Genomic DNA, 19443 nt, shown 5'->3' with positions numbered 1-19443 from the left:
TGTGCACTTCTTTGTCAAACTACTCAGTGTACTACCCGGACCAATGTAGCGTTCAACACTGAACATGTGCCTATTCACCATTACCTTAATGTGAGTTTTTATTGTGCTTATATCTATATTAAATGCTTACAGTCTACGCTCAGAGGTGCCTATTTTTTTCCCGCACATCGGAGACAAGAGGCTGCGCTGATGCACACTGCTGTGGTGTGCTGTCAATGTTCAACTGTTCTCACCATCAAGAAACCTGCTTTGAGAAATGACATGACGCAGTCGCTAGAAAATATACATGTGTGCAGGAAGTGGCTGGAAAGATGTAGTAGGAGAGTAGCAGTGCTATTATACAACAAAGGATAAGAAAAGGTGAAAGAGTATTGAAAAGAAAAGGGGAAAAAAAAAAAAAAAAAAAAACACACACACTTGTTTGATACACAGTGCTTTAGCAACTATTTATTATTCAGTTAGACTTTCCATATAAAACTTAAACTGATTGTAAAGTCCCTTTTTTCCCCATAACAATAACAAACATATTCTACTTACCTGCTCTGTTGCAGTGAATTTGCACAGCAGCCCGGATACTCCTCTTCTAGGGCCCCTCTTCTGTGATCCTGGCCCCTCCCTCCCTGTTCGGGTGCCCCCACAGCCAGCAGCTTGCTTTGGGGGCACCCGAGCTGAGTCACAGCTCCCTGTGTCAATTCAGACAGGGAACCCTGCCCTGCCCCCTCTCCCCTGATTGACTAGCTGACTGAATAACAGCAGTTGACAGCCAGTGGAAGGGAGAATCTCGGATGGCTGAGACACTCGTGGACATCGCTGGATCTGAGGTACGTTTTAAGGGGGATGCTGCACAAAGAAGGCTTTTTATCTTTATGCATAGAATGCATGAAGATAAAAAAAAAAAACCTTCTGCCTTTACAACCCCTTCAAAGCGGTATTCAACTCAAAAACAATTATATTGCTGCTTACCAATTTTTAGATAAGATGGCTGCAGGAGTTTCCTTTTTATGGGCTCAGAACAAGTTGTTCTGCAAAAGTAGCAGTTGCAGGGTTGAGGAAAACCATTTACTACTGACAAGTGTGCTTACAATGATCAGCATTTATGAAAAGCCTTTACAACAAAAAAGAAGAAAATGGTTTGCCTCAACTGCTTATAAAATATTAGATGCACAAGCAGTTTGAACTGACAAATTGAAGCCAAACTCCATCTAACACTCCCATCCCCCAGACTGACAATGCTGCTGTCCAAAGGTGCCCACGTCCCCCTTCATCCAGAGTGGGGGCACTCTAATACAGGAGGTGTGTTACTGCCTAGATCACCAGGTGAAAACAGAGGGACAAAAGCCTAAAGAAAACAAATGCAGCCACCACATCTAATGATTGATAAGCTGCAATATATTATATATTTTTTGGTTTAATATCACTGGCAAAAATAACAAGCTCAAGTTGGATATGTATTCTGTTGTGCAACAGCATAGGAGTAGGTCTATGAAAAAAAAAAAAAATAGAAGATTCTACACAAACCTGAGAAAATGCCCACAGTGCCCAATTAGATTCATTGTTCCAAGCAACTGTAAGCAACAATCTACTTTAAATGTGGAACTTTAGGGCAAAATTTAAAATGCAGGAATTTTAATGCAGAAGAGATATGCTTTGTCTCTTCTGCATGGGTGCGGTGCACACAACTCACAGCACAAATTTGGCAATGCCAAATCTGACCAAACTCCTGTGCATGTCCCCATCAGTCCAATGAAAGCTGCTGGTGATTCAGACCCGGAAGCTAGCGTCCCGAAGAGGAGAGCGGCCAGGCAGGGAGCTCTGGGACGTCGCATTGCTGGCGAGTATAGTTCTGATCTAAGGGAAACCCAAGGGTGGAAGGCATTCACACACACTCTCTGCATATTCAATCACAAGACAGAAGCATGGGTGTTCATGAATAGGAGGGGGAAAAAAAAAAAAAAAAAAAAAACACCTCTGGATTGTGCCCACATGCTCCATCTTAGGTCTACAATTCGTACAACTTGTAGCATTTGTCCACATTCAGATGGACGTGTTCTGTGATGCTGAAAGCATTTCACTGCTTATCCAAACAGCTTCTTCCATACTGCGATGCTGTGAAACAAGCTAATACTAGCTATACCAGGACCTGGATAAATGAGAACCTTCAGACTTACAGCAGTATTGTAAACCTACTGACTTACCTTCCGGGTCAGTATGATCTGGCAGGCCATTACGCGTGGAGTGGGATAGCATTGGAAAAGCAACTGAATCTGCAGCACACAATGCTAATCGCAACTTCTTCTTTGCATCCCTATAAGAAGATAATGATTAGTGAATATCTGTACTATATAATCCATGGTAAGGATGTGTCATACATATCACACCAACATCAACCTTCCTACTACACAGAACAACAACTCTTCAGCTTTGTAGCACATAGGAGAAACACTAAGGCAAGCAATAGAGGAGTTAATTTTCTTTCTGCAACCACGGGTTGCAGGAAAGAAAGATGCTCAAATCCCCCATCAACACAATGTTAATGGGGGGGATCCCTCCCGCAGCTCGTGTGTTCTGCCAGCAGGGAGCCTTCCCAGCCAGCAGAGCACAATGACTACTGCTGGTGGCTATAGCCACGTGCAATAAACACATGAAAAAAAAAAAATCCAACAGGCCGGTTGTATTTACTTGAGTACAACCAACCTGCCCATAGATGGATCTAATCTTGGCCAGTCCCTGCTAAACCTGCCGAAATCCGATCCATCTATGGTGGGCTTAACAATGAGCAGTTACTTATCAAATCAATAACACACGATCACTAAAAAGGAGAGAGCATTTGTCTGGTACTACTTCCCAATTTAGTATTTCTTATTTATATAGCAAGGATATGATACCAAGGGCTTTGCAGGGTATCTTAAATGATTAACATCAATCCCTCTCCAGAAAGAGTTGCGATTAGCTGAGAAACCCCCTCCTTCCCTCCTGAAGACTCCTGGGGTGTAAAACCTAATTTGCCTAGGCATGGAATCAGGAAGTATAAGAAGAAATGTAAAAATAAAAAATAAAGTAAATATGATATACTTTTCTATTTACTATTGCTAGCAGCATAGGGATTAAAAATAATCAATGTCGATTGAAAGAGTGAAGATCCACTTTATGTGCTGTTAATTCCTGATATGGATAGCATTTTTGTCCAGAACGGCAATAACATTTTTATACTTTATGACTGAATCTAGCCAGCTTCTTGCTGGTCTTGTTACCATCCTCTAACTTTAGGAAGTAGAACTGTCTTCTGCAGTGTGTGTGTGCTTCTCATTATATGTCAAAATATAATACAGCTTTATTTTAGTTATCTGGGTCTGATTTGTTGACGGATCATTTGATGGTTTGAGATCACTGACAACACAAAACGTCAAAGGCCCCAATACTTTTTGCCATTTGCTTCCTCATTCAATAAATCAATTCTCCAAAACAGCAGGCACCAAAAGGGGGCATTACAAGTAAAAACAAAAAACAAAAAAAACAAAAAAAAAAAACCGTATGCATGTCCGATGAGCCCCTAAAAACCCAGCACAACATTTTCACTTAGACAACCCAAAAACATGTTTAAATAAAGAATTTCTGTACTGAGAGAAATATGAGGGTTCTTCAAAAAGTTTCCGCACTCTATTAACCACTTCAATACCAGGCACTTAGACACCTTCCCGCCCAGCCCAATTTTCAGCTTTCAGCGCTGTCGCAATTTGAATGACAATTGCGCGGTCATGCTACACTGTACCCAAACAAATTTTTTATCATTTTGTTCCCACAAATAGAGCTTTCTTTTGGTGGTATTTGATCACCTTTGCAGTTTTTATTTTTTGCGCAACAAATAAAAAAAGACCGAAAATTTTGAAAAAAAAACAAGTTTTTCTTTGTTTCTGTTAAAACTTTTTGTAAATAAGTATGTTTTCTTCTTCAATGACGGGCACTGATATGGCTGCACTGACGGGCACTGATATGGCTGCACTGACGGGCACTGATATGGCTGCACTGACGGGCACTGATATGGCTGCACTGACGGGCACTGATATGGCTGCACTGACGGGCACTGATATGGCTGCACTGACGGGCACTGATATGGCTGCACTGACGGGCACTGATATGGCTGCACTGACGGGCACTGATATGGCTGCACTGACGGGCACTGATATGGCTGCACTGACGGGCACTGATATGGCTGCACTGACGGGCACTGATATGGCTGCACTGACGGGCACTGATATGGCTGCACTGACGGGCACTGATATGGCTGCACTGACGGGCACTGATATGGCTGCACTGACGGGCACTGATATGGCTGCACTGACGGGCACCGATGAGGTGGCACTGATAGGTGGCACGGATGGGCACTCATAGGTGGCATTGATGGTTACTTATGGGTGGCACTGATAGTTGGCACAGATGGGCACTGATAGATGGGCACTGACAGGTGGCATGAATGGACACTGATGGGTGGCACTGATGGCATTACTTGTTTGCAGTGATGCCCCTAAGGGTGGCATTGCTGGGCATCACTGCAACATAATTGTGCCAATCAGTGCCCATTTGTGGGCACTGATTGGCACAGATTTGGCACACTGGGCACATGTGGATGGCCATGGGGTACATACCTGGCCATCCACATGTTGCCCCTTCCCTGGTGGTCCTAGTGGCGATCCCTGGTGGTCCAGTGTGGTGATCTGCGGGGGGGCTGCGCTGATAAACAATCAGCGCAGACCCCCCCTGCCAGGAGAGCCGCCGATCGGGTCTCCTCTACTTGCGTCTGTCAGACGCGAGTGAGGAAGAGCCGATCAACGGCTCTTCCTATTGACAGCGTGATCAGCCGTGATTGGACACGGCTGATCACGTGGTAAAGAGCCTCCGCCAGAGGCTTTTTACCAAGATCAGCGTAGCGGTGTGTCAGACTGAGCATGTTATCCTGCTGGACGTCATATGACGTCCAGTCAGGATAACAGAACCACTTCCCGGACGTCAATCCGCTATAGGGCGGGCAGAAAGTGGTTAACCACTTCATCTCCGGAAGGTTTTACCCCCTTCCTGACCAGGCCATTTTTTGCGATACTGCATTGCTTTAACTGACAATTACGCGGTCGTGCAACACTGTACCCAAATAAAATTGATGTCCTTTCTTTCCCCACAAATAGAGCTTTTTGGTCGTATTTCATAACCTCTGCAGGTTTTTTTTTTTTGTGCTAAAAATAAAAAAAGACACACGTTTTTTACTTTGTTTGCATAGAATGCATTAAGATAAAAGACCTTCTGCCTTTACAACCACTTTAATAGTGCATGTCAGAGCACAAACCAAATCATGAAGTCCAAGGAATTGTCTGTATACCTCCGAGACAGGATTGTATGGATGCACAGATCTGGATTTCTGCAGCATTGAAGGTCTCAATGAGCACAGTGACCTCCATCATTCGTAAATGGAAGAAGCTTGGAAACATCAGGACCGTCAGGGAGATGACCAAGAACCCGATGGTCACTCTGACAGAGCTCCAGCGTTTCTCTGTGGAGAGAGTAGAACCTTCCAGAATTACAACCTCTGCAGCACTCCACCAATCAGGCCTGTATGGTAGATTGGCTAGACAGAAGCCATTCCTCAGTAAAAGCCACATGACAACCCGCCTGGAGTTTGCCAAAAGGCACCTGAAGGACTCTCAGAACACGAGAAACAAAATTCTTTGGTCTGATGAACTCAAGATTGAACTCTCTGGCCCGAATGGCAAGAGTCATGTCTGGAGGAAACCAGGCACCGCTCATCACCTGGTCAATACCATCCCTACAGAAAAGCATGGTGGTGGCAGTATCAGGCTGTGGGGATGTTTTTCAGTGGCAGGAACTGGAAGACTAGTCAGGATCGAGGGAAAGATGAATGCAGCAATGTACAGAGGCATCCTTTATGAAAACCTGCTCCAGAACGCTCTGGACATCAGACTGGGGTGAAAGTTAATCTTTCAAGAGGACAACAACCCTAAGCACACAGCCAAGATAACAAAGAAGTGGCTACGGGACAACTCTGAATGTCCTTGAGTGGCCCAGCCAGAGCCCAGACTTGAACTCAATTGAACATCTCTGGAGAGCTATGAAAATGGCTGTGCACTGACACTCCCCATCCAACCTGATGGAGCTTGAGAGGTCCTGCAAAGAAGAATTGGAGAAACTGCCCAAAAATAGGTGTGTCAAGCTTGTAGCATCATACTCAAAAAGACTTGAGGCTGTAAGGAGGTCAAAGGTGCTTCAACAAAGTATTGAGCAAAGAAATACTTAAGTATATGTGATTTGTGTTTTTATTTTTAATAAATTTGCAAAGATTTCAAACAAACTTCTTTCACGTTGTCATTATGGGGTATTGTTTGTAGCATTGAGGAAAATAATGAATTCAATCCATTTTGGAAAAAGGCTGTAACATAACAAAAAGTGCTTTCCGGGTGCACTTTATCTGAAGAGACATCAAGGGCTCGTACATACCTATAAGAGAAGGCAGAATCAGGAGGAGGAGCTGTCTGACTGGCAGAATCCGGGAGGTCATCAGATGTCATGTTCGGTAATGCTTCTTCCCTTGAAGAATCATGAAATCTTTCATAACCCGTTACATCTGCAACAAAGCATACACTAATCAAACTGCAGCTAAAATAAATCAAACGTCCATTAATTTCCAAGGGGAACGAAAACAAACTACTCATACGCAATACACTATTTTATACAATGTTGTGATGATTTCAGTAACAAATCTGGAAATTAGGTAGTGCAAGAATGATGAACAATTGCGTACGAGTGCAAGAAAAAACTGGAGCAATCATCACAGATATCTTCCAGTATAATATAGGTATATTTCTTTTGATGGCAGAGCGTTTATATAAAAAAACTGCAGTTATTTATTGTAATACGGGTGCGTATCATGATGTAACCGAGAATATTAACGTGAACAAAAAATCTCGGGCAAAGGAAAACGTAGGCAAATGTAGCGACGTTCCGGGTCATTCTTTGCTTCTGATCTAAAAGATGATGGTATTTTTTATTCCATTATTCAATACGATTACTGTATACATTGAACAAAATTGGACGTTGTAGTCATGTACGATAAATATTTTTAACTTGCATCGTTTGTTTACCTTAACAGTCAGAATTGGCTGTCGAAGGCACTATACTAACAAACAGATAATCGACAGACTATTTCTTGTTTGAAAATTATTGCACAATATGTGTATGGGCCTTTGGAAGAGGAGCAGGTATTTATAGTGGTTCTAAAGGTTTATCTTAATGCATTCTATGCATTGGGATAAAAAAAAAAAAAAACCTGTGTGCAGCTGCCCCCCTCAAACTTACCGGAGCCCCATCTTGATCCAGCGATGTTGCACAAGACACTCGGCTGTCTGGGGCTCCCCCTCCTGATTGGCCATTGGCTCCCACTGCTATTAAAGTCATTTAGCCAATGAGGAGAGAGAGAGGGTGGGGCAGAGATGCGGCTCTGTGTCTGAATGGACACAGAGCAGCAGCTTGGCTCGGGTGCCCACACAGAACAAGCAGCGCTTTACCACGAACGTGGTGCCAGTGTGAAAGGGGTCTAAATGTAAACCTGTAAATAGGCAGATATTTCATTAAGAATGATGGGATAAGGGAAAGATGCTATACGTTCTCATTCACACCTGTCTGCTATGTTGCATATAAAATCCAAGTTACATTCTGGCAGTCCATTGCTTTAATTCAATTAGAATTTAGGATGCCAATGCACTTGTGCAGACAACATAAAAACATACCTGCACTTTTTTTTTTATTTAGTGCACTACAATGCATGCATGGTAGTGTGTTTCAGAGTGTTGTGCTGATATTTAAAATGGATAGCCCCACAAGCACCAACATGCGTAGTGTGCATTACCGTAACACATTTTTGTGAATCTGCATCTCGTTTGACTAAAAGAGTGCAGCCCATACCGTTCTACTGTCCCCAGTGCACAGTTATGATAAATGCGGTTTATTCTTACAATAAGCAGGAAAAAAAAAAAAAAAAAAAAGCATATGTATGCATGTATTTTACCTGTTCCCTCATAAGATACAGCAGTTCCATCATTTGGGCTTGTTCTTTTGATAGCATTCCTGTACTTATCGAGAATGTCCTCTGCAGCTTGAGAATGTGGACCCAGCCTTGACCCTGCATCTTCTGAAAAGTAAAAATTATTATTTGTCAACTATTAACAGGACTTAAATACGGACAACAAAAACTGAGCAAATGAAGATACTAAATCTGTACCTGGCATGTGGAATCTGTCTGGCCCCAGGTCCTCCTTCTCCTTTTCTTGTTTTTCTTTTTTCCTGAATGGGATAGGAGCTGAAAACACATGAAACATCAACATTATTATTTTCTATTCTTGGCCTTAATAGAGATAATGGTGACAGTGCAATAATGTACCAATCCAGATTTCTTTTTGTTGAGCCAAAAGCTGAGACACTGTCACTTTGCCCATGCAGAGGCCTCTGTAGAGATGCCATCACTTTGCCCTGCATGAGTAGAGTGACTGTTTCTAAGTACTTCCTGGGAGAAAGTAATTTCCAGGTCAACCATACAGTGTAAAAAAAAGATATACATTAAACATCCAGCAAGTGCTGATTTTTCAGAAAAAAAACCTTAAATTTTCAGGTGGAAAAAAAATGTACTGCAAGTACAAATTCCAAAAAAAATTTGGGATGCTGAGTAAAGTCTACACAATTTGTACAGAGATTACAATGATTTGCAAATCTCAAACCCATAACTTCATAATAGAAAACAAATCACATGTTTAAAATGAGAAAATGTACCATTTTAAGAAAAAGAAAAGTTATTATGAAATTAATAGCAGCACAATCTTTGGGCAATTTTGCAAAGGCACACCTAAAGAAACTACAAGGCAGCGCGCAGCATGTAAGGAGCGTCTGACCGGAGCTCCGTCTGCAGACAAACTATCCTGATAAAATCCTGGGACAGCGGCGCTTGTTTTTTCGGCCAGCGGCTGGGGATGTGTGCTGGGATACATCAGGCACCCTCAGGGATGGTAAAATACGGCCCTCCGTGCCCCAAATCCGCCGGTGAGCGGCTGGCACAATTCGCCTGGGGCTCTCAAAATGGCGCTGGAACACAGGAGGAGGAGGAGGAATGGCCGCCGCTGCAGAGATCCACAGGGACACCGCCTCAGGCATCCTCATCCTCAGCAGTGGACAGGGTGAGTCCTAAGCCCCAAAGAGAGGTAGTGATACACAGGGGAAGATCGCTGGACAGGTTGAAGGATCGCTGGGCGAGAGCTGACAGGGAGGTGGTGGGAGAGGAGGAACCGTCCCTGTCACAGATAATGGCGGCCATTCAGGGAGGCCAAGCAAAGTTACTAGATCATTTTGAAGAGCTAAGAGTGGAGTTCTCATTCATCAAGCATGATATGCAAAAACTGAGGGAGAAGGCACAGATTACAGACCGCCGTGTTACTGCCTTGGAGGATAATATAAGACCCTTAGATACTGCAGCACAGGTGACCAGAAAGACCCTATCTGAACATACTTTAAAGATGGCCGACATGGAAGACCGTATGCGAAGAAACAATATAAGGCTGGTGGGGTTCCCAGAGGGAGTGGAGGGAAAGCACCCAGAGGAATATCTAGAGAAATGGCTGATTGCTAATATGGCGCCTGACACCTTTACAAAGATGTTTGCTATTGAAAGGGCCCATCGAGTTCCAGGCCGGGCCCCTCCAAAGGGAGCCCCTCCCAGGTCTATGATAGCAAAAGTGCTTCACTTCCGGGACCGGGAGAATATTCTAAGGGGAGCCAGAGTGGGCCCTGAGATGACTTCTGATGGAAATCGCATATCAATATATCCTGATTTCTCTGCCGTTACTCAGAAACAGAGAGCTTCATTTCAACCCATAAAGAAAAGATTAAGGGATCTCAACTTGATCTACAGCATGCTATATCCTGCTAAGCTGCGCATTGTGGAGAATGGAAAAACGCTTTTTTTCACAAATCCTACTGAAGCGTCTGAATGGCTAGACTCTCGTGGTCATCGGAGAAATAGAGCCTCTCCTAGATCGCCTTAAGGAAGATGAAAATGTGTGAGGCAACTGTCTTTTTGGGTGAGAGAATACTAATTGGAAAGAATACTGTCTGCCTATCTGACTGTATCTTGTGATATATCTCTCCCTGCCTTACTAGTTGACCCCTTCCCCCTTTTTTTTCTCCTTGCTATAACATTAATTTTTTTTCTTCATGCTGAAAATATTGCTGGAACAGGAGATCTGTGTACTGTGGATGCAATCTCTTCCTGATGGTTATCCTTGGGGGGGGAGGGGGAAAGTTGATCCTTTGGGTCTGTCTCTGGGTCAGTTCTTTTTTCCCATTTGGAAAATTTTTTTTTCTCTTTCTGGAGGACTTCTCTATAGATACTAGCGGCCCAAATACAAAAAAGAAAAAAGGAGGGTGAGAAGAAAAAAAAGGAAGGAGGAAAAAATTTTTTTTTTTGTTTTATATTGCCGCTGTCCTATGTTAAAAAAAGATATACAGTGTCTGCAGATGGAACTTGAAACTGCAATTTACTGGAACAGTTTTTTTTGCTGGGAGTAAAGTTTTTTTTTTCCTATTTTTCTAGGGAAAACTGAGTTTTTATTGACTTATTATTTTTATTGTTTTCTAATGCTAAGTAGTACTGTTACTTCCAAGTAACCTGCCTTATGTGACTAGTTTTGAGTTGCATCTCTGCTGCTAATTCATTGTGGTTATGGGAAAAAAGTGCCTGGTATGTTGGGACTGGGTGCAGGGAGGGGGGAGGGGAAGGGTTGGAAACTGTAATTTTTGGGTTTGTTTAAGTCTGTCTTTGGTGGGGGTGGTTCACATTTGCTGTTATTACAGGAAATTCTCTCAAATGTTCTGCGTGCATCGCCCGCTGCGAATACTGGGAGAGGCCTGGAGCCCATTGGGATGGCTGGATTCGACAGGTGTACTGGGGAGGGCCGCCTACTACTACAATTATAGATATGGCGGTTAGTCTCAAAATTTTGGCCTGGAACGTACGAGGCCTCAATTCTAAATTCAAGCGCTCCTTGATTTTTGATTATATTAAGAAACACAAGCCCCATATAATTCTATTCCAGGAAACGCATCTACAGGGCTCCAGGGTTCTCTCCTTAAAACGAGCACATATTGCCGGGGCTTATCATGCTACTTACTCTTCGTACGCACGGGGAGTTTCCACTTTGGTTACCAAGGCTATGCCTATTTCGATACATGCGGTTCGGACTGATATTAAAGGGAGGTTTGTGGTATTAGTAATCCAGGTGATGAATAAATTTCTAACGATAGTGAACTTATATGTACCTCCTCCTTTCTCGCTAGCTCATTTAGATGATATGCTACGGATAGTTTATGAGGTAGCGGAGGGGAGGATATATATACTAGGAGATTTCAATACTGTGGCAGACCCTGCTCTGGAGAGACTTGGGGCGGTATCCGGCACGTCGGCTCCTTTAGCGGGATGGTTGTCTGCACATGGTTTCAGAGATGTCTGGCGTTTCCATCATCCTGGAGTGCGGGAATATTCCTGCTACTCTGAAACGCACAAGACGCTGTCCAGGATAGACACCGTCTTGACTGAGGGAGACGGGATGCAGTTGGTTCAGGGGGTTTCATATTTGCCCAGAGCCATATCAGATCACTCCCCCATGCTACTGGAACTTAACCTAGGACCAAAGCCGGGTTTAAGGCTATGGCGAATGGAGGCGAGTTGGCTTCAAGAGGAGTATATTAAAATCAAATGTACAGAGGCGATCAAACATTTTTGGGCAGAAAATACTGGCTCCGCATCCACACTTCTCCAATGGGAGGCTTTTAAGGCCACGCTGCGAGGGGTGTTCATGACGGAGGTCCGAAGTTTTAAAAAACAACTGGCCTCAGAGGTACAATTTAAAGAGACTGAGGCGACACTGGCGGAAGCTGAATATGTTAGAGACCCTACTACAGAAAGACTACTGACTTTACAAACCAGTACAAGGGAGTACAAGACGATCCTCACAGATCGTACTACAAAATTAAATTTGGCACAACGCAGACGTATATTCGAATTTGGAGACAAGAATGGCAGGCTTCTGGCATACCTGGCGAGACCTGACTATATCCCGGTATATATTAAGGCGGTGTATGATGATTCTAGGATTGAAATATGTGACTCGGCCGCTATCCTGGATATTTTCGCTCGTTTCTATAAAAAACTATATAGCTCTTGTGCCCCCTTGGAACTGGAGAAACTGGGGAAATACATTGCTGACGTAGAACTACCTAGATTGACAGAAGAAGACAGTACTGCTCTAGAAGCAGGTATTACGGTGGAGGAGGTAGAGAAGGCGATTGCCTCCTTTCCGCCCAGGAAGGCACCTGGACTGGATGGCCTTCCCTCGGAATGGTACAATACTTTTCGTTACGGTATGGCCCCACGCCTATTGAAAGTTTTTAATACAGCTAGATCGGATGGTAGACTCCCTCCCTCTATGAGGGAAGCCCTGATTGTATTAATACCTAAGGGAGGTAAAGACCCTCGAGAATGTGATTCGTACCGTCCAATCTCGCTGATGAATATGGACACAAAAATCCTTGCAAAAATATTAGCTGGTAGACTGCAATCTGTTATACTAAATTTAGTGGACGCTGATCAAACTGGTTTTATACAAGGTCGTTGTGCACAGATGAATATTAGGAGACTATTTATAAACCTTCAGATAGCCCATGACAATTTGGGGACTAGAGTAGTGGCTTCTTTGGATACAAAAAAAGCCTTTGACTCCGTAGAGTGGACATATCTGTTCCACCTCCTTGAGTCATATGGTTTTGGCCCTTGTTTTATTGCTTGGGTGAGGTTACTCTATACGGACCCACTGGTAAGATTAAGGGTAAATGGTATAGTTTCGGATTCCTTCCCTATTTTTAGAGGTACCAGGCAGGGGTGTCCGCTTTCGCCCCTCCTGTTTGCCTTGGCAATTGAGCCTTTAGCGGTCAAACTAAGAACCACATCGCAATTGGTGGGACTGAAACTGGGCAATTTTGAGGAGCGAGTTTCGCTTTATGCCGACGACATGTTGTTATACTTGCAGGATCCAGGGCCCTCATTATTAGAGGCTTTCCGATTGATTCAGGAATTTGGAGATTATTCTGGATTCCGGATTAATTGGAAAAAATCTTCCATTTTCCCTATTGATGAGGGGGTGGTGATCCCGAGGGAATGTCCCATTCCACTCTCCACATCTTTTAAGTATTTAGGGGTCGAGATCCAGCTTCCTATCTCTACGTTCTTGGAGAAAAACTTGACGCCGGTCATACAAAATTTTCGGGAGAAGGTGCGGAAATGGCAGAATTTACCGATTACCCTATTGGGACGGATAAATTTATTTAAAATGATCTTCTTGCCGAAATTTCTTTACATTCTCTCGAACTCTCCGGTTTTTGTGACTCTGAAGGTTTTTAAAAATATAGATTCCATTATTGTGGGTTTTCTTTGGGGCTCTAAAGCACCCAGAGTCTCCTTGGCGATTTTAAAACTGCCAGTTACAATGGGTGGAATGGCGTTACCAGATTTGAGGTCTTACTTTCTGGCGTCGCAATTATCCTTTCTGCACTGGCGATTTTTCCCTTTAACACCCAATGCTACTGCCCTGTTGGAGGCTGCTGTTGCCTCCTCGCAGGAAACACTTCAAAATATGCTGTATAGGAAGGGGATACCAGGGAGAGAGGTGGGATCCGTAATGACACTACCGGGGAAAGTGTTCTATATATGCTCCAGACGTAGGAAGGATGATCCATTGTGGTTGTCACCGAACAATCCCCTATGGTATAATAAGACACTTGCAGAGTTTTTGAAATTAACTGACGGACATAACTCTTGGGCTAGACATGGCATAAAATACTTACATCATATATATCAGGACAATCGCTTCTGTACATTTGCACAGCTGAGAGAGAATTTTGAAATACCGAGGAACTGGTACTTTCGGTATGTCCAACTACACCATGCTGCGCTTGCGCAGTTTGGCGCTGATGAAATTATAGTTCAGAATACTGACTTAGAGAGGATTCTGATGGATCCGGACCCGAAAAAAAGAATTTCTAGATATTATGGGGCGGTGGGCCCAGGGGTGGGGACTACAACCTCTAGATCTATGGAACGTTGGGTCACGATTGTCCCTGAGCTGTCGGAAGAAATGTGGCAGGAGGTGTTGGATACATATCTAATATCAGTAGTCTCTTCCACGGATAAAATGATTCAATTCCGGTACCTACATCAACAGTACTATACACCTACTAGATTGTATCGAATGCATAGACGGGAATCGGCTATTTGTCATAAGTGTGGGAGGGCGGAGGGTACTTTCTTACACATGACTTGGGAATGTGTAAAGGTAAGACCATTATGGTCGCAGGTGACAGAATTCATTTCGGAACAGTTTGATTTGCCAAATATTTGCTCTCCCTTAAGGAGTCTCCTAGGGGTGTTTGGACAAGAACAAATGAGTACACACACAAAATTATTTCTGAGAATTTTATTTTTTGGAGTACGAAAGCTTATTGCCAGAAGATGGATACATGATGAACCGCTGACACTGGGGATGTGGAAAAAAGTAATTAACTCTGATGTCTTGATGTATAAAATGACTTATGAAGCTAGGGGGGCCTCAAAAAAATTTCAAAAAGTATGGTTTAGATGGGTTGACTCTGCTGATACCCTGGAAGGCGAGGGATAAATATTTTGCGGGGAGGATGTTTTTTGGATTTTTTTTACCTATTTCAGGAAAGTGAATAGGCAAAGGACGGATGATAGTGAGCTCAATTTTTCTGTTTGGGCTGATGAGAGGGTGGTTGTTCCTTTTTTTCTGGTTCGCTTTACTTTGTGGGCCATTCTACCAAAGACAGACTTATGGGTGGGTGAGGGAGGGAGGGGAGAAGTTGCTGGTTGTAATATGCTGGTTGTTTTTATTTTTTTGTTCTGGTTTAAAAATGCACATATACTGATTGAGTGATAAGGACGGCGAACTCAGGAATCTACATGTATGAACATGGAAATATATTTTTTACTAATGAAGGTTAAATTTGTTCAATGTACGCCTCTATTATGATTTGTATGTCACGTCATTATCAGATGTAATGTATAAATTTTGACTCTGTGCGCAATAAAAACTTTTGATAAAAAAAAAAAAAGAAACTACAAGGCATCCTGGTTGAAAAGGGCTGTTTTTTACAGTACATAATAAAAGAATTTGACAATCTGGAGAAATCTCTGTGCGCAAGGGACCAGGACAAAATGAAAGCGTCCAACTTTTTTGGAAATGGGGTTGTGTGTAAATATGTATATAAAAATATAAATACACACAAGCTGTACTTTAACTACTTGACCGCCGAAAGATTTACCCACCTTCATGACCAGGCCATTTTTTGCGATAAGGCAATGCATTCTTTTTTTTTTTTTAACTTTATTGCAAAAGGTACGAGTACAGTTTACAAAATAAATGATGTTCATAATCAGTTACAAAGAGAATTACAATAAAAAACGAAACAATGAAAACATTTCGACTCAAAACCGTAGAGACCAAACAAGTCTTAAATAGGTCGAGTGCATCAATAATTGAGATCAGTGGGTACATACGTAGCATACAGCAGCTGGATTGAATGCATTAGTAGTGCACTTCATTATTTTAACTGACAATTGTGCGGTCATGCAATGCTGTACCCAAATAAAATTTATGTCCTTTTTCCCCCCCACAAATAGAGCCTTTAGGTGGTATTTGATCAACTCTGCATTTTTTATGCTATAAACAAAAAAAAACAAAAAAAGAGACAATTTTGAAAAAAAAAAACCCCAAACAACCACCACACAATATTCTTTACTTTCTGCTACAAAACATATCCAATAAACAAATAGAAAAAAAATCAAATTTCTGCATAAATTTAGGCCAATATGTATTTTGCTACATATTTTTGGTAAAAACAAAATCCCACTAAGCGTATATTTATTGGTTTGAGCGAAAGTTAGCATTTACAAACTATGGGATAGCTTTATTTTTTTACTAGTAATGGCGGCGACCAGCGACTATAGCGGGACTGCGACAGACATTGCCATTTTTGGGGACCAGTGACGCTAGTGATCAGTGCTAAAAAATATGTACTGTTACTGTACTAATGACACCCGCTGGGAAGGGGTTAACATCAGGGGCGATCAAGGGGTTAACTGTGTGCCTAGCCAGTCTGAGGCGATTTTACTAGGGGAAGAGATGGAATGTCTCAAATTCCATCCCTTCCGTGTCAGAACGGCAATCTGCCTTGTTTACATAGGCGGGTGCCCAAGGACATTGGGTACCGTGCACCCGCCAATCGACTTACACTGTATCTAATTACGGTGGAAGTTTCATAATAAATATATATATACATACACACATATATATACACACTGATGACATTAATAAGGCATGATTGTGAAGTGTGGGAGATTTTTCTTTGGCAAGATAAAACTTATAAAACTCCAGGAAAGAGACGCTGTCAAATTTTTCTTCCGCCGCATATGCTAGGTGTAAACAAATTTTTACAAAAAATACCTGCCCCGCAAAATAATTTTTTTTAAGTGGAACTATAGGCAAAACTCCCCATCCCCCATTTTGAATAGAGTTGGGGTGGGGGGGGGTTAGCTAATAAACCCCTGAAGGTTAATTTTTGCCATCTTGGTCCCATTGGGGAGATTTACCTTCACTTTCTGTCCAATAGTAAAAGAGGAAATCCCCTGCAAAGTTAAAAGGAAATTCTTGGGGACCCCTAGGTCAACAGAACTAGTGTACCCATTGGAAGATTCCCCCTCTATTACTTTTCTGGGAACACAAAATTTGGGATTTTCTTTTACTTTCCCTTTCAATGATAATGGTAAACAGGACCATTATGGTGCCAAGCTTTCTAAGTGGTCCGGCGGCGGAAGGAAGATGGGGCCGAACTTCCGGAAGACAGGTACCCGTTCCCCCCCCCCCCCCCCCCCCGAAAGGTGCCAAATGTGGTACAGAGGGAGGCGACGGATAAGCGTAAGTTCCACTTTTGAGTGAAACTCTGCTTTTAGTTTATGATTTTGTGTTGGGCAGCATTCATAGACATCTTGTACAGCGCCACAGAAGTGATGGAGATATCAAACAATTAGGCAAAAAAATCTGAGAGCATAAAATTTAAATAATTTCTTCAGTACCTTTTGGCATTGCAGACACAAAGCGCTTCCTCCACCATGGTCTGTTGCGGTCTGAGCGTTCATCATCACTGTCCTTCCTTTCTTCTGGCTGAATATATAAAAATTATAGAGATTTTAAAGGTACATTTTATGGTACTGATTATGATTATTTGCCTTCCACATCTTTGAATACCATCCACCTTTAGATAAACACATTTTCATTAAAGACAACATCTGTATAGAAAAAAGTATATTTTTTATTGAAGCAGGTGACAAACCTCTCCTCTTGAGGAGTCCTTGCTTGGTGAGGACGATGATGACTGCGAGACATTCATGGTTGCTGTTGCTCCTAAACCTGCTACACCAGGTGGCAGCTCCCTATCTTCATTTCCTATTCGGCGTGCCCACCCAGGATCACTCATTGGCCGTCGGATAGATGTTGCAATGTCTGAGCTGCGGCTCCGCACCAATCTCTCTGGGCAAGAGTGTCTCTGTCTATAAGCATCAGAGTCCGTGGGAACAAAAACATGGGAACCAAACGTAGGCAACCGGGCCTCATTTCCTCCTGTTGTTCCTTCCTGAATGGGGGGATCTGGAGGTGGATGCGAGGGGCGAGCATAGTGGACTTTTGGCCGCACCACTGAAAAGGGGAAAAAGAAACACGAATGAGAGCCAGACTGCCTTGGTAAATTCTAATAATGAGCTTTTCTTATTTGCTCCCTCTCGGTCACACGCACGAACGAAAGTGTTATATTTGTTCAATAAGTGCTAAGAAATGCCTACTGATCCAGCCAGAAATTCAGAAACTCTGCAGCATTATCTCAAGCCATGTTTTTAGCCTTGCTCTGTTCAACTCTGGACTACAGACCACATTCTCACAATATGAAGATGCAGAGAGGGAGGCGTTTTCTAGTCCAATAGTGACAATGCGGCTTCTCTACAGATACAGTACTGTTGTCACCCGAGAACTGTGTTACCAGAAGGATCACTAGACTATAGTAAAAAGGAAAAAAAATAAAAAACACAAACACGAATTCGGCCACCATATCGACCAGTAAGCTGCAACATGAGATATCCTTTTTTTCTTGGGTTTAGATACTCTACAAGTTAGTGTTCTAAGAGCATTTGTTCTTCCACAAACTCAGGCAGTGAATCAAGTCATATTTAAACCCTGTTAATGATCTTATCCTGAGGGCTCATTCACACATGTTTTGATTTTGAAAATAGACACAATGCCCATTAACACACCCATTTATGACGTGTTCTCCATGTGTTTTGTAGTGTTGAAAAAGCTTTAAGAATATCTGATAAATGCCCATGAAAGTGTTGCTTTTAAAATGTAAAGTGCTTAAAGGGGAAAGTGATGTAGAGGAAATGATCTACTTTGAGGTGTGGTTAGATTGTGGGGTGATACCAGAAATTTTTGTGAATTCGTACACTTTGATCTCTGACACTCGGCTTGGTCAAGTTCAACTTTGCTGACACAAAAAGCTTTGCCAGTAACACTAATGCTCAATATCCCTGCCTGCCACTGTCACTATTACTGGCTGGCTTGATGCTTTTGCCTGCAAATGGAGTTACCACACAGCCAGGGTGGATAAAAATCAATGATTTAAAAAAATGATTTGATTTTTATCAATTTTTTTTTAAATAAAATGCTTTTGGAGTAAAAATCTATCTAAAGAAAGTTTTCTATTTAAGATACATTAATAATTTAGTTTATTCAGCATGAAATGGAGTTTAGTTATGTAGCATGAGGCTGTACATTCTGCAATATTTACATTATTGGTAAACTCATTCAATGAATCATAAGATAACATGCACTGCATTGATGCATTCACACAATTTCACAGCAATTATGAGATAAAACGAAGTTCAGGAATATTCCTTTATCTCATTGTTTTGCAAATCTATGTACACTACAAACTGTATGATTGAATCAGTTCTGATATTGCTGTTTTATGAACCCGACAGCTTATTATTCTAAATAGGGAACCTTAATTTTTTGTTTGCAAATATTAAAGCTTCTAACTACCAGCAAGAATGAGTCCTTACATTTAAAGAGCACCTGTCATTTTAGATCCACCAAGGCAGCGCCTGTTAGCTGGCATCCACTAACCTGCTGCTGCCACGTCCCTCACCTTGTGTCACTGCTGCATCACCAGCCATCCCATTAAAGTGAATGAGACTGTCTGAGTCAACAGCAGGTCAGAGGA

At 42.4% G+C, this 19443-nt stretch overlaps 1 protein-coding gene across 13 annotated transcripts in view; it reads right to left on the bottom strand.

The window, feature by feature from the left end:
• Positions 1–19443, bottom strand: part of GAPVD1 (GTPase activating protein and VPS9 domains 1) — a 164767-nt gene that overhangs the window by 25806 nt on the left and 119518 nt on the right. For all 13 annotated transcript variants that reach the window (XM_073600311.1, XM_073600299.1, XM_073600303.1 and 10 more), the window contains 6 exons: positions 17506–17867; positions 17249–17336; positions 8282–8359; positions 8069–8191; positions 6502–6628; positions 2196–2305 (listed from right to left, as the gene is read on the bottom strand). In XM_073600311.1, the coding sequence (XP_073456412.1) occupies positions 2196–2305; positions 6502–6628; positions 8069–8191; positions 8282–8359; positions 17249–17336; positions 17506–17867 (888 nt within the window). The remainder of the gene's footprint in view (positions 1–2195; positions 2306–6501; positions 6629–8068; positions 8192–8281; positions 8360–17248; positions 17337–17505; positions 17868–19443) is intronic.

This window comes from Aquarana catesbeiana, linkage group LG09, assembly GCF_042186555.1.
Source record: "Aquarana catesbeiana isolate 2022-GZ linkage group LG09, ASM4218655v1, whole genome shotgun sequence".
Taxonomy (NCBI): Eukaryota; Metazoa; Chordata; class Amphibia; order Anura; family Ranidae; genus Aquarana; species Aquarana catesbeiana.
This window is presented reverse-complemented; position numbering and strand designations above follow the sequence as displayed.